Source organism: Passer montanus, unplaced genomic scaffold, assembly GCF_014805655.1.
Source record: "Passer montanus isolate IOZ18808 unplaced genomic scaffold, ASM1480565v1 scaffold22, whole genome shotgun sequence".
Classification (NCBI taxonomy): domain Eukaryota; kingdom Metazoa; phylum Chordata; class Aves; order Passeriformes; family Passeridae; genus Passer; species Passer montanus.
In genome coordinates, this window is record NW_024366815.1 from 1,271,951 (window position 1) to 1,285,071 (window position 13,121).

Here is a 13,121-nt window from a genome sequence, read left to right on the forward strand (position 1 = left end):
TATTCTTGTGGATGCATTTTCTCAACATGCCTCAAACCTTCCAGAAGGTCAATACGACCCATTAATGTGCACTTGCAGTCCAGAAATAGATGATATTTAAGGTCCATTCCAATGTGAACCACGATACGACTCTATCATGAATTTCTGAATTAGCACTTGCTAAAGGGGTTCTGGAGACTAATATGGGTTACAAAGTAGGAAAGAATATCAGCAACAATTAGGCTCTGATTTTTTTAATACACATATGTCGTTGTGCACCCTTTGCCTGTCAACCCTGCTGTGTTACAGGAACCACTGTGTACCATGGCATGGGCAACACAACTTTGCCATTGTCCCACTCACCAAGAGCTTTTTTTAATGCGTTTGAGATCAGCTTTGTTTCTCATCACAGCACACAGTGCAGAGGCAGATGTAATGACCTGAACTGCCAGGCTGAATTACAGGAAGGAGAAACAATTTATTTCCTGCTGCTCAGTGACTAAAGGGAAAACAGCCAGAGATATTGGCATTTTTCCATTTCCAGAGGGAGAGGCTTTTGTGTCAGATTGGCAGTGGGGGACAGATATAAAAAGTCCTTGCTGTCATTCAAGGGTATGGCCTTGAAGGGTACTGCTTGAATATTCATTATGTGAATGCTATATTGAACTTTAAGGTCTTCCATTCTTTTGTCCCCCCCAGTAAGTCTTCAAATAAAGCAATCATGTTTACTTCATGCTGGCCATGACATTTCCTTGAATGGAGATAAAGGCGTCCTGATGTCATCAATTTATCTTGTAATTTGTCTGTATGGGTCTGATTCAAATGTCCTGTTGGACTAGCAGTGGGAGGAGAAAGCTGAAGTGTGAAGCGGTGAAGTTACTGCATAAAAATCCAAGCTGTGTAATCTGCTTTTCAGTAAGAGAAAAAAATTGGTTCCTTCCCTACTACACAGCTGTGTAATTCTCCAGTACAATGTCAGTCTCTCACAGTCACAGCTGTGAATTACCACAGATTTGCATGACTGAAGGTCACTTAGTCCTATCAAAATTCTGTGCAGGAGATGAATGGCTGCTAGAAACATCACAGATGCCAGATCCTCCACCTTCACCATCTGCACACTCCAGTGAAAAGAATATGTAAGCCTTCACTTTTAGATGATGTGATGGCTTGTACCTAATCAAAAATCTCCATTATTAGGGCTAAACAACCATACTCTGATCGTGGTATCTTCACTCATTAACAGTGGGGGAACAACCTAGTAAGGTTGTTCTTACTGGACTCACCTCGTAAGAATTAAGAGTGCAGTTGTGATGCATAATTTAAGCACAGGAGTATAGACTATGTGCTTTAAAGTTCTCCCAAATAAAAGGGAGAAAACAACAATTGAAAAATGAGGGCTAAGACATACAGTAAAAAAAAAAACCTAGTCATAATACAGCTTGATGATTTGAGATTAAGTTATTGACAGATCTTATCAGATCTCCTGACAGAACTTTTCTGCTGTATAAGGTCAGTGTTGAGAGAAAACCCAGCTATTTTATAGGCCAGGCCTTAAATGAGTTAACAATTTTAGCCTGTCTTTGAATTGACAAGTTCTAAAGGAATACCATGCAAACAACACCTCACTTCAGCACTCACAACACCTTCCTTCAGCACTGATGCACAGGCAGCACCTCCAAAAAATTGGGAGATAAATTAAATGGACCAAGTGATCAGTGTCTGTCTGCACTCACTTCTCCCTTGAAGATGCATATTGTGGCTTTGTCAGGCCAGCTAGGAAAGCATCTGGTATATCTCAGGTAGCCCTCAGGTAGCATCTCAATCCACATTTAGCTATCAAAGAAAGACCAGTTTCTCTGATTGCTCTGAATAAATTCATGACAAACTGCAAAATTAGACTAAAATCAGATTAATTTAGAAGATGAAATTCTTTATTGGATCTATCTATCTTGTTATGACATACCCGGTAGGAAAACTCTGAACTTACTTGATAAAAAAATAGCTACTCTACACGCCAATCACATGTGAGCAATTTAGACAGTGGATCTAATACCATATTAATATAATTTTTTCTCAATTTCAGACCAAAGTGAAGTGTTATTTTAGTACTCAGGACAAATGTGAAGTGCTCTTGTGAGATACAGTTCTGAAAACCAGAACAGCACTTTAACACTTGTAAATGTCTTTTCCATATCATTAGCAACATGCTGCAATCAAACTACAACAATGATGTGCCAGACTAATTATACTAAATGCATTTCCAGATTTATTCTCCAGGACCTTTAATGTATCTATTGTGTTCAGCTAGCTGGACTCAAATACTAGTAAATTAGATGAAGACATATGAAAAAGCTTCTCCTCAGGTGCTGTGCTGGGTACCTATTTCAGATGAAAGCATGCTATCTTTCAATACTGTGAGCTATTTGGGTTACCTATTCATCATTTGGTCTCATTTTGCATGGCTATATTGTTCATTCTGTGATCCTGACTCCAAATGAATCTGTTTGCCATGAGATGTGAAGCAGCAGTCTCCGTGAGCAGCACCGACAGCACCCTGGAGGGAATTTCTCAGAAAATCTTTGGGTCCACAGAACTGTTAATGCTGAAATGTACCTGGACTCTACAAACTGCAGTTAGATTAGCTTCTCTTTCACCTCTGATATCCCAGTTTGGATTAATTCAGTCTTGCTATCTCTAAAACAGGTATAAATCTGAACTGCCACAGGCAAGGTTTCCATACAGAAAGCATATGGAAACTAAAATTAATCATAACCATCTCAGTCCAGCTGGGCTGGAAATCAGAAAATGAATGTTTCACAAGGACAGCCTCTCTGAATTTGGTAATTGGCCTCTCCCAAGGTCAAAAGCACTGCTAGGGTATGGAACATCTACTGTATGTTTCAACCGTTCAAAGCCATCATAGTTCACAGGCCCATCCTGCCCCTCAGCAAAGTGAGGCAGGATCTCTTCACTGTGAACTTGAGCAAGATCTTGGTAACTCCCTTTCATAAATGCAAATAATGCAAGGAAAGCTTAAAGCACAACTTTTATTACTGGTCTCTGAGGCAACTGTCATTCTAATAAAATAAGAAGTTTAAAAAGAGATTGATTTACCAATCACGTATTAAAAATGTGAATTTTACATCACTGGAAGTCTTTAAGAAAAGAATGTAAAAAATGTCCAGAAAGGAATATAATTTGTACAGAGATGAAATAAACAACTTCTTGAAGTCCCTTCCAGTTGCATTTTTATACAATTAAGTGGCTAGGGGCACACAACTCCCGTACTGGGTAAGCTAATGTAGTTTCCACAAGCCACCAAGTCCTGCTCTTGTTTCCAAAAATGCTAAAAGCAAAAAAGCTATTAGGCTTCAAGGAGGCACAGGACAAACCCTCCATCTGAAGAAATGAACCACAGATGTAAATATATGCTCTACAAGAAAAATTCTCATTTTATTTATAAGAAAGTGACTAAAAGCAATGCTGAGATTGTGGAGGTTACAGAATTTACAGAACACTCCTTCAAATATCATACAGATACACACATCATCCTGGAAATCTGCTACCAACACACAGAATATGCAGAGACCATTATACTTATTCTCCAATGCACAATATTATTGAGCCATATACACTGTGTTTGCCCATTATCTCATTGTATAACATTATTCAGTTCAATATTGTAAACTATTTTTACTGCCCTCAACTGCAAAGTCTGATCCTATTAAAAGACAGCTCAGAACAGCTACATGTGTATGGTTAAATCACATTTTCATAAAAAACCCGACGGACAGCAGTGACACCAATTACAACCCTAAAGCTACAATATTTTGTGAAAACTTCTAATCAGAAACAGCTTTTCTTGAACTGATGTATTAAAATACTGGGAAAAAAACAGAGGATTTAAAAGCCACCAAAAGTAATCAGCAGACAGTCAAACAGAGTCATTAAAAAGGGTACAAATTACTCTTATGTTTACCTGGAAAGCTTGTGCTATAAACTTGCTATAAAAATGTGATAAAATTGAGTACTTGGCCTTGGTCCTACCAAAAAAATAGTTAAGCATCTTCCCATAACTTTTTAAAATTAAATTGTAGAGAAAGAAACATGCAAACATACCCAATACCTTACACATGCCATTAATACAGATATCTCGGCTGTGCCTTCCTTCAAAGCAAGGAGTGCCATCAGTGACTGCATCAAGCATCTTCTCTGAAAAATGGCCATCTACTGGGCGGCAGTGGAGCTCACAGGGGTTTGCTGAAAGGAAACAGGAACACTCACTCAGACAACACACCAGCAGGACACTGAAGTGCAGTGCACAGGGTCTTTGCTGAGCCATTTGCTCACTTTCCCTGTTGCTTGCCAGAACTGACAGAATGAGAAGAATTGAGCAGAGCCAGGGTGACACAGGCCTGACAAACAGCACTTGTGGATTTGTGGGAAGCAGCTGGAAGCTGGTCCCCTCACATCTGCGTGCTCTCTGTTGCTGGCACATCTGCAGCCACTGCTGAGTGAGGCTGCAATGAGGCCATCAGCTGTGATGGAGAAAGGGATGGGAAACCAGCAAATCCAGCTGTCACTAGAGCAGGGGTGGGATTACCAAGGACACTGACAAGAAAGTTTTCCATCAGCTGGTTACTGAATAATTTCAGAGGTAATTTAAACTTTCCATCACTGCTGTCAGCCTCTCTAAGAGAGCAGTCAGCTGCCTGCTTCTGATCTTGTGGTTCATCATTTTCCTCTACCTGTTTGTACTTAATAAATAATTTCAAACTTTTTTTTTCCTGCTTGACAACTTATGAAATAGGGATAATATTGCAAGTCTGACAGCCTCAGGCTGTTTTCAGATAGATGTCCCACAGAAGCAACAGGGAAGAGAAAAGCTGTAGCAAGAGCAACAAGGGGCCTCTGAAACAAGATTTTCTGTGATGGAACAGGGCCTTAATCCATTCCATCTACAGAGTAAGAAGAGCCAAACACCAGCCTCCCTGTCTCACAGACACTGGCCTTTGTGAATGGGAAATCTTGAAACTGAGACATCAGAGACACAAAGAACACAAGTCTGATAAATAAATTGTGTGCATGGAAGATGAGTTAGAGCTGAAATTAAGGTCAAAGCAAGGACTGACATAATCCCTGGCTTTGTAACACTCTCTGAAAACTCTGCAGCAGAACCAGAACTATCTGCCTGAATTAAAAATCATCCACTATCATATTAATGAAGGACACCAACACAAGACTTGTCTTCAGGTTTTGGTCTATTTGAAGACCCCAGTCTCGCCCAGCACTAAAGCAATTTATTCATGCTCAGCAATCTGAAATGCTTTGCTGAGAAAAGCAGTGAGCCTTAAACCCACCAGTCAGTAGTGACTTCAAGGCACCATTATTTAATAAGTTTAAAACTACCTCCCTTTGTGCTGCAGAGGTGCTAAAGCTAAGTGAGTTTTATCCTGTGCCTGACAGAGCTGACAGAAGCTGCTCCCTTGATCTCAGAGGGATGCAGGGTAACTCTAAGCCTTCCACATCCTGGTTGATGAATTTATTTTTATCTTTTCCTCATTTGTTGGCTTTGTTTGTGTCATAGGAAGGACTGTTTTTAAAGAAATTTTTGGTAACAAGAGAAATGCAAATTTCTGATAATGCAAATAAACTAATTAATTTCCAACAAAAGGATTTATCCTTTTGAAGGAGGAAAATTTGCTCTCATTACCCTGGTTTGTACAGCACCAACATACACACAACACCACACAGTGCACAAAGGTCACTGCCATTCCTCCCCTCAAAGCTCTTGCAGATTAAGAACTGAATCCTGCAAAGCCCGAGCTTTGGTACTGTGAATCTCATTTGTGTAAACATGCAGAAACACTGCACAACTGGAAACAAAAACAAATTAAAAATAAAAAACCAAGAACAGTAAAGGAAATCCAAAACATCCTTAATGAAGGCTTTTTTCCCCCCTCTTGTCAGTAGAGCTAAAATGACACCTTAGGTCTGTCACCCAGTGTGAGCTTCTGGCTTCTCAAACACAAATACCTTCACAAAGTGCAAGTGATGAGACCCAGAGCACATGCATGGACCACGGTTATACAACTGGTGGAATTCCAGCTGATGTGAATTGTGTTCAAGAATATCAGTGGAGGTGGAGCTAAAAAGTTTTTCAGGCAAGAACATAAAGTTTGTAATCCTCACCAACCCTCAGCCCAGTGAAAGCTGCCAGCCATAACACCCACCACTTGCTTTGATAAGAGCTGTCATGGTAAGTGATACAAGTGATTTTAATTCTGTCTGTAGAATTCTCTTTATGGCAGTGTGATTAAAGTGATTACTTTAGTGCTCTCAATTTTGCTTCACCTTGCCTACATTCTCAATGTAGCACTTTTCTATACAAAGCACAATATGTTTATGACAAGGAGAATCCAACAATTCCAGACACTCTGTAACCTGCTCAGACAGACAGATTTTACAGAAAGACATTTCAGCTTTTGCACTGTTCCTAATGAAATATGTCAAACAGAATATCTGTACCTCTTCATAGCTGTGTTTTGACAAAACAAGCAATTTCATTTCAGAAATCACCGACAAGAAGAAAAAGACAGTGCTGACGAACTCCTGCCATAAATATGATGCTGTAAATCTTTAATTCAGAATCAGTTTTTAAGGAAAAATAACTCCCTTACTAAGTCAAACTAAAATGTAAAAAAACCCACACAAACTTTCATACTTGCAAATGCTTTCTATGTATGAAAGCTTTCCTGTTTTTCCTGATTGTGTTAACTGATCTAAAATTAGTCTCAACACACAAACTTTACTGGTTTTCATTCTATATGTATTTTATGAAGCTCCTCTGGAAATGATAGGATATTTACTTCTCCACCCAAAACTCAATTATATCTGATATTTATTTCATTTTCATCTCCAGAAAGAAAGGCTGGTTAGGCCACCACTGAGGAAATTATACTAGCACTGTATTTCGCACTCACTATCTAAAATTATTTGTTTATCTACCTATCATTATTTTTTATTATGGTTGAGCTCAGGGACCTTGGCTCTGTTTTTCTAGGGTTATAAATAAACTGCATTAGAATCAGCCAATGACCTCCAAAACAGTATCTTAATATTTTTTACACAGAACAGATACCTAATATTTTAAACACAGAACAGATAACAAACTCACACACAAGGAAAAAAAAAAAAGTTTCCTGAAATGGTGGAAGACTTGCATTGAGTTCAGTCTTTTCTCTTATTTCAGACCCAAAAATCTAAAAAGAGTTAACTCAGGTGAACAGGAGCACTTGAGTTGTTCAGAAGGAGCTCATTAAAGCAGCTGGTTCAGTTTCAGTTACTTCAGCAAATTTGATTAAATCATGATGAGATTTTAGCAAAAAGACTGTAATCCTTGTAACTTTTAGGCCAAAATATACATAAATTCCTGAAACCCAGCATATGCATGAAATACTAGATCCAATCTGTGAGCACTCAGTAATGACCACGTATCTCTACCAGCTCAGGGGTACACATGCTAAACACTCCTTAAATGTTCCAGTGAGTAGCTGGCATTTAACTCACTCCTTGTTTTCCTTTCTAGAGCAAAACTTGCTTTGTTCAATCTGTGTTCTTCAAATCATAGAATCACAGAATGTTTTGGACTGGAAGAAATCTTAAGGCTCTTCCTACCCCCCTGCCACAGGCAGTGACATCTTCCATTAGACCACAGTGCCCAAAGCCCTGTCCAATCTGGTGTTGAAAACTTCCAGGGATGGGGCACCCACAGCTTCTCTGGGCAACTTGTGCCACTGCCTCACCACCTCACTGTAAAGATTTTTCTTCCTTATAGCTAATCTAAACCTGGCCTCTGTCAGTTTAAAGCCATTCCCTATGTTCTATTCTACTAACCCTTGTAAAAAGTCCCTCTCAGTGACTTTCTGACTTCCATGATGCTCTCCTGTCAACCTTCTTCAGTCTGGCTGCATCCCTCTGCCAATTCCTTACTCCTACCAGGACATAAGATTTCAGCACAAGTGCCACCCAACACTCAGCAGCCCAGAAAAATCACAACCTGTTTTTTTACATGGTGTCCACATCTTACACTTGCTGCTGATTTGACCAGAGACATGATCAATTCCCTAATATATGAAAGATTAAATGGAATCCCAAACCACACAGCTCCCTTAAGGGCCCAGTGACTTATCTGTAATCAGAATGAGACTGAAGAAGCAAATCAGAAAAGCTGAGTAAAAGTCCTGAAATCTGGGCATTTGATATTTTTCCCCTCTGTATATTGTTAAAAAGTTCAGATTCACCAAGTGTAAACAGAACAACATGAAGATAAGTAGAAAGGAACATATTTCCTTCCCAATTTAAATTTGTTTACCTTACAGCTGATTCCCATGAGTTCACATGCAGGAGGGATCCAGCTTAACCTGACTAAGAAGGATGTGATTAACGTGTCTGTCAAAAGAAGATAAGGCTTCAGTATCTTTCCCAACTTCACAAGGAAGAAAAGAGGTGAGCCTCTACTCTTCAACCCCTCATCTTTGTGAGAACTCAGAATTGACTGAGGAAATCCCAAAAGAAAATTAGAAAAGACAATTACAAACAGATAAAACGGGAAAAAAAGCTGAAGTGAAGCTACTTATCACTTTAACCAAGCCTGGAACTCCAAAACTAAGTTTAATTTTGAAACAGGGACATTTCATCCTGTTAGCTCAGCCCTTGTGACTGTATCAGAACATATCTTATTTGACACACAGAAATATTTTGGAAGAAATATGAAATTTAAAACATTTAGAACACAACCCCTATCTGACATAATGACCAACTAAATGATCCTGGCACTGATACAGAAAATAAAGGTAATGATATGATTTAATGTAGGACTTATAGATGGAAGCTCTAAGCCCTGAGAAGCTATCAGACTCATATAAATGGAATTTGTCAAATGTATGAAATAAATAATAAATAAAAAATAAATAATAAATAATAAATAAATAAAACATTTAAAACACAACCCCTATCTGACATAATGACCAACTAAATGATCCTGGCACTGATACAGAAAATAAAGGTAATGATATGATTTAATGTAGGACTTATAGATGGAAGCTAAGCCCTGAGAAGCTATCAGACTCATATAAATGGAATTTGTCAAATGTATGAAATAAATAAACATGGGGTCAGTCTGATGGAAAGAGAAGTGGATACGTACTGAAGTCTGCCCAAAGTGTCAAAATAGGGGCCTGGGTCATGAGAAAAATTCAGAAAATATCCTGCTCAGGCTGCTGGATAGTTTATCACCCTTGAACTTGGAGGTCTCTGTCATTTTAAGATTCCCAGGGGGACTCTGATGCTCCAGCTTGAGCACATGGATTTCTGAGGCCCAGAGCAATTCCATAACACCACTAGGCAAGTTCCCCAACAGGCATAAAGTCATTTGAACCAGAAAATTCTCAAGTGAAACCTCAAACAACAGGCTAGGAAACAGCAAGATGTGACTTACTGCTTTTCTGTGAGACTGCTTGTTAAAACTGGCTGTTTTATTAAATCATAACTATTCAAAAATGTCTTTATTGTGAAGTTACAACTTACACAAGAGAAAAGACTCTTTAGGTATGTGACATTTGCTATAACTGCCTTACACAAGCTATGAAATTAAAGCCAGGAGAGAGACCATCCAGGAAATCTACTGTTTTTTTCCAGTGGAATGAAGGAACAGGGAATGTCTAAAATGTCACAGAATATCTGCCTCAGGAATCTATTTCCTCAACTAGACACTTCCACATAAAAACTGTACATGCACTCATGGCTTGCGAAAGCTTAATTATGCTTTCTTTCCCCTTTATAACCCAAGTGCAGCATAAGAGGGTCCAAAATGCCTGATACTAAAACAAAGAGCTGTACTGGGTTTGCATGGCCAGGCTTTGGTAGCGGGGGGCTACAGGGGTAGCAGAAGCTGTGGTGTCACAGCAGAGGTCACCACCTTTGGTCTCATTTTTGGAGACAGGCACACAGCTGAACACACTGAAGGTCATGCGACAACAGACAAAGTTTACTGATGGATGCCCCCTTTTATAAGGGGTTCAAAATTCCCGTCCTTGAACAACCAACTGGTTGAGGTTCCAAGGCTGCCCAGCCCACTGGCCAAGGATGTGTCTGCATTCAAGATTGAATGGGACTGGCAGGAGTCCCCTGTTTTGAGTTCGACTCCTACTTATCATTTTCTTACCTAGGGACTCGGTAACGGACAAATCCATTTCCCACACTTCTACTCTTTAATCAACTAAACTAGCCAAACTAGCTTCTGTTATGGCAAATTTTATCTGGGCAGCTTCAAATCAGCTGTAGCTGTCACAGTAGCTCTGTAAGAAGCTGCTGGAAGCTTCCCCCGTGACTGACAGAGCCCACATCAGACAGATCCAAGAAGGACCTGCTGCCAGTAAAGACCAAACCACCAGTGACAGTGGCAGCACCTCTGGGATAATGTATTTGAGAAGGAGGAAAGAGACCAAACCACCAGTGACAGCGGCAGCACCTCTGGGATAATGTATTTGAGAAGGAGGAAAAAAACCTGCACAACTGCAGCTGGAAGAGAGGAGTACAAATATGTCAGAGGAACAGCTCTGCAGACATGGGGTCAGTGAAGGAGGAGGGGCAGGAGCTGCTCCAGGAGCCAGAGCAGAGATTCCCCGGCAGCCTGGGCTGCAGCCCTTGGGGAGGCAGCTGTGCCCCTGCAGCCCCTGGAGGCCCAGGGGGAGCAGAGATCCACCTGCAGCCCTGGAGGAGCCCACACCAGAGCAGGTGGGTGTGCCTGAAGGAGGCTGTGAGCCCATGGAAACCTGTGCTGGAGCAGGTCCTGCCAGGACCTGTGGCCTGTGGAGAGAGCAGAGCAGCCCACACTGGAGCAGGCTCCCTTGCAGGACCTGTAGACTAGGGATCCATGCTGGAGCAGCCCGTTCCTGAAGGACTGCAGCCTGTGGAAAGAATCCATGCTGAAGCAGTTCAGGAAGAACTGCAGGGAAGGACTTAGTTGAAGACTGAAGCAGTTCAGGAAGAACAATGACAATTATATTCTGATTTAGTTTCTAATAAATGCATTTCCCCGAGTCCAGTCTGCCCACAATGGTAATCAGCGAGTGATCTCTCCCTGCCCTTATCTCGACTCACAAGCCTTTTGTTACATTCTCTTGTCCCTATCCAGCTGAAGAAGGGAGCAATATGGTGGCTTTGGTGGACACCTGGTGTCCAGGCAGGATTAACCCCCTACAAAAGCCAAAGCTTTCTTGACCGCAAGACAATGTAGTAACAGAATGCTGTGAAAAAACCCTGAAATTGAATTGCACAAGTTAAGAGAGTAGCTAAGGGAACTGGCAAAGGTTGGTTTACATATGGAAGACATTGTGAGTAAAGTCTCCAGAGACCTGAAACATCAGCTCATTTTTGTGGGTGGGTTTAAAAAGGCTGCTGGTTTGCTTTTGTTTAAAGTCTTGCTTTGTCTGGACACACACATGCAAAAAAGGCTCTAAGTCCTGTGTCTCTCAGATACAGCACTATTTCATGACCTTATCTGCAGGTATATTAGCCAGGACACCTTAACCACTGATAGAAGGTCAAAGAATATTTGAAACTGAGATGGGAGGAAAACTCTCAGATGTATTTCAGGTAATTCTGGCTGGACAAAACTGCAAGCAAGGTGCCCACAAGAGCCACCCACCCTCAGTCATACAATGATGTCAGGTGAAGAATCAGTACAGGATTTGGGCAGCTTTCTGCTTATTTGAGTGTTACCAGGAGAGCCTGTCTACCTGGGGAAGCCAGTTTTACTTTAAGAGTTTAGCAGCAAGAAAACACTTTAAATGTTGCTAGTGGAATGTAAAAACATTAAGGGCCTCCAAGGTAGTGGGAAAGACATGGAAATATATGCTGAAATTCTGGCTGCTGAGAAAATGGATGAAAGCAGTCAAGAAGTTTTCAAGCCACAGGAAAAAAAATATCCTTGATATTTGAAGGATTTTGCAATTGATTTTCCAGATGAAACATATCAGGCTCAGCAGCACAGCTTGTTAACTGAACAGTTCCATTAAATACAGTTCTGAACAGTTCCATTTGAAATACAGCATGGACAGAGCACAGCCCTGCTTTCCAGTGTGCAGCAAGCATTTGACTCATGATTCTCAATGTCCTTTAGAAACAGACCTTCTGTAAGACATGCACATGCAGAACCACCTGTTCTGTTGCAGTGTCACAGACAGGACATGAACTGAATGAATGCTGTACCCTGCAGTAGCACACCCTGAGTAACAGAGGTCTGAAATCTTAATGACAGGTAACTGCAGAAAATGTTTTTTGAGGTTGGTTTTGGCCTAAATGTTAGGCTGTTATCATTTGTCATGGCTTTACTGGGATTTCTTCTAAAAAAATCTCTATCAACCGTATTTTCTTTCATCAGAAATTTTACTGGAAGTCTGTCTGCTCTAGGTTCATCTTCAATAGTGTTATTTGTTACATGAAAGAGAAACAGTAGCTGAAATTTAGGAAACCAATTCAGAACCAGCAATAACTGACAAAACAATTAACTGAAAAATACTGCTGGCAAATGAAACTGGAAGTTCAATCCTGATCTTCCCTATCCTGTCTGTCTTATTTTTTCATTAAAAAACACATTGCTACCAAGTTTGCTGCTGCTGTGGGAAGTGGCTGATCCACCTGAAGGCTTTGTTGCCATGCAATGGGACCTTGACTGGGGGGGAGTTGGGCGGGGAGAAACTTAATGGGGTTCACAAAGGGCAAGTGTAGGTCCTGCTGGGGAGGAATAACCCCAAGCTCAGTTTGGGGTCTGACCTGCTGGAGAGCAGCTCTGCTGAGAAGGACCTGGGAGTCTTGGTGAGTGGCAGGTTGCCCATGACCCAGCAATGTTCCCTGGCAGCCAGGAAGGCCAATGGGCTCCTGGGGTCCATTGGGAAGAGTCTGGTAGTTCTGGGTTCCTCAGTACAAGAAAAGTAAGGAGCTACTGGAGAGGGTCCAGCAGAGGCACAAAGATGATTAAAGGACTGGAGAACCTCTGTGAGGTACTGTGACGACAGACTGTGGGGGCTGGGTCTCACCAGTGCATATAAATTTCTCAAAGTCAGTGCCAAGAGGATGGT

At 40.9% G+C, this 13,121-nt stretch overlaps 1 protein-coding gene across 1 annotated transcript in view; it reads right to left on the reverse strand.

Annotated features, from left to right (window-relative positions):
* ADAMTS12 (ADAM metallopeptidase with thrombospondin type 1 motif 12) overlaps nt 1-13,121 on the reverse strand; it is a 149,335-nt gene that overhangs the window by 42,824 nt on the left and 93,390 nt on the right. Inside the window, exon 13 of the mRNA XM_039709900.1 lies at nt 4,106-4,239. Within this exon, the coding sequence (XP_039565834.1) occupies nt 4,106-4,239 (134 nt within the window). The remainder of the gene's footprint in view (nt 1-4,105; nt 4,240-13,121) is intronic.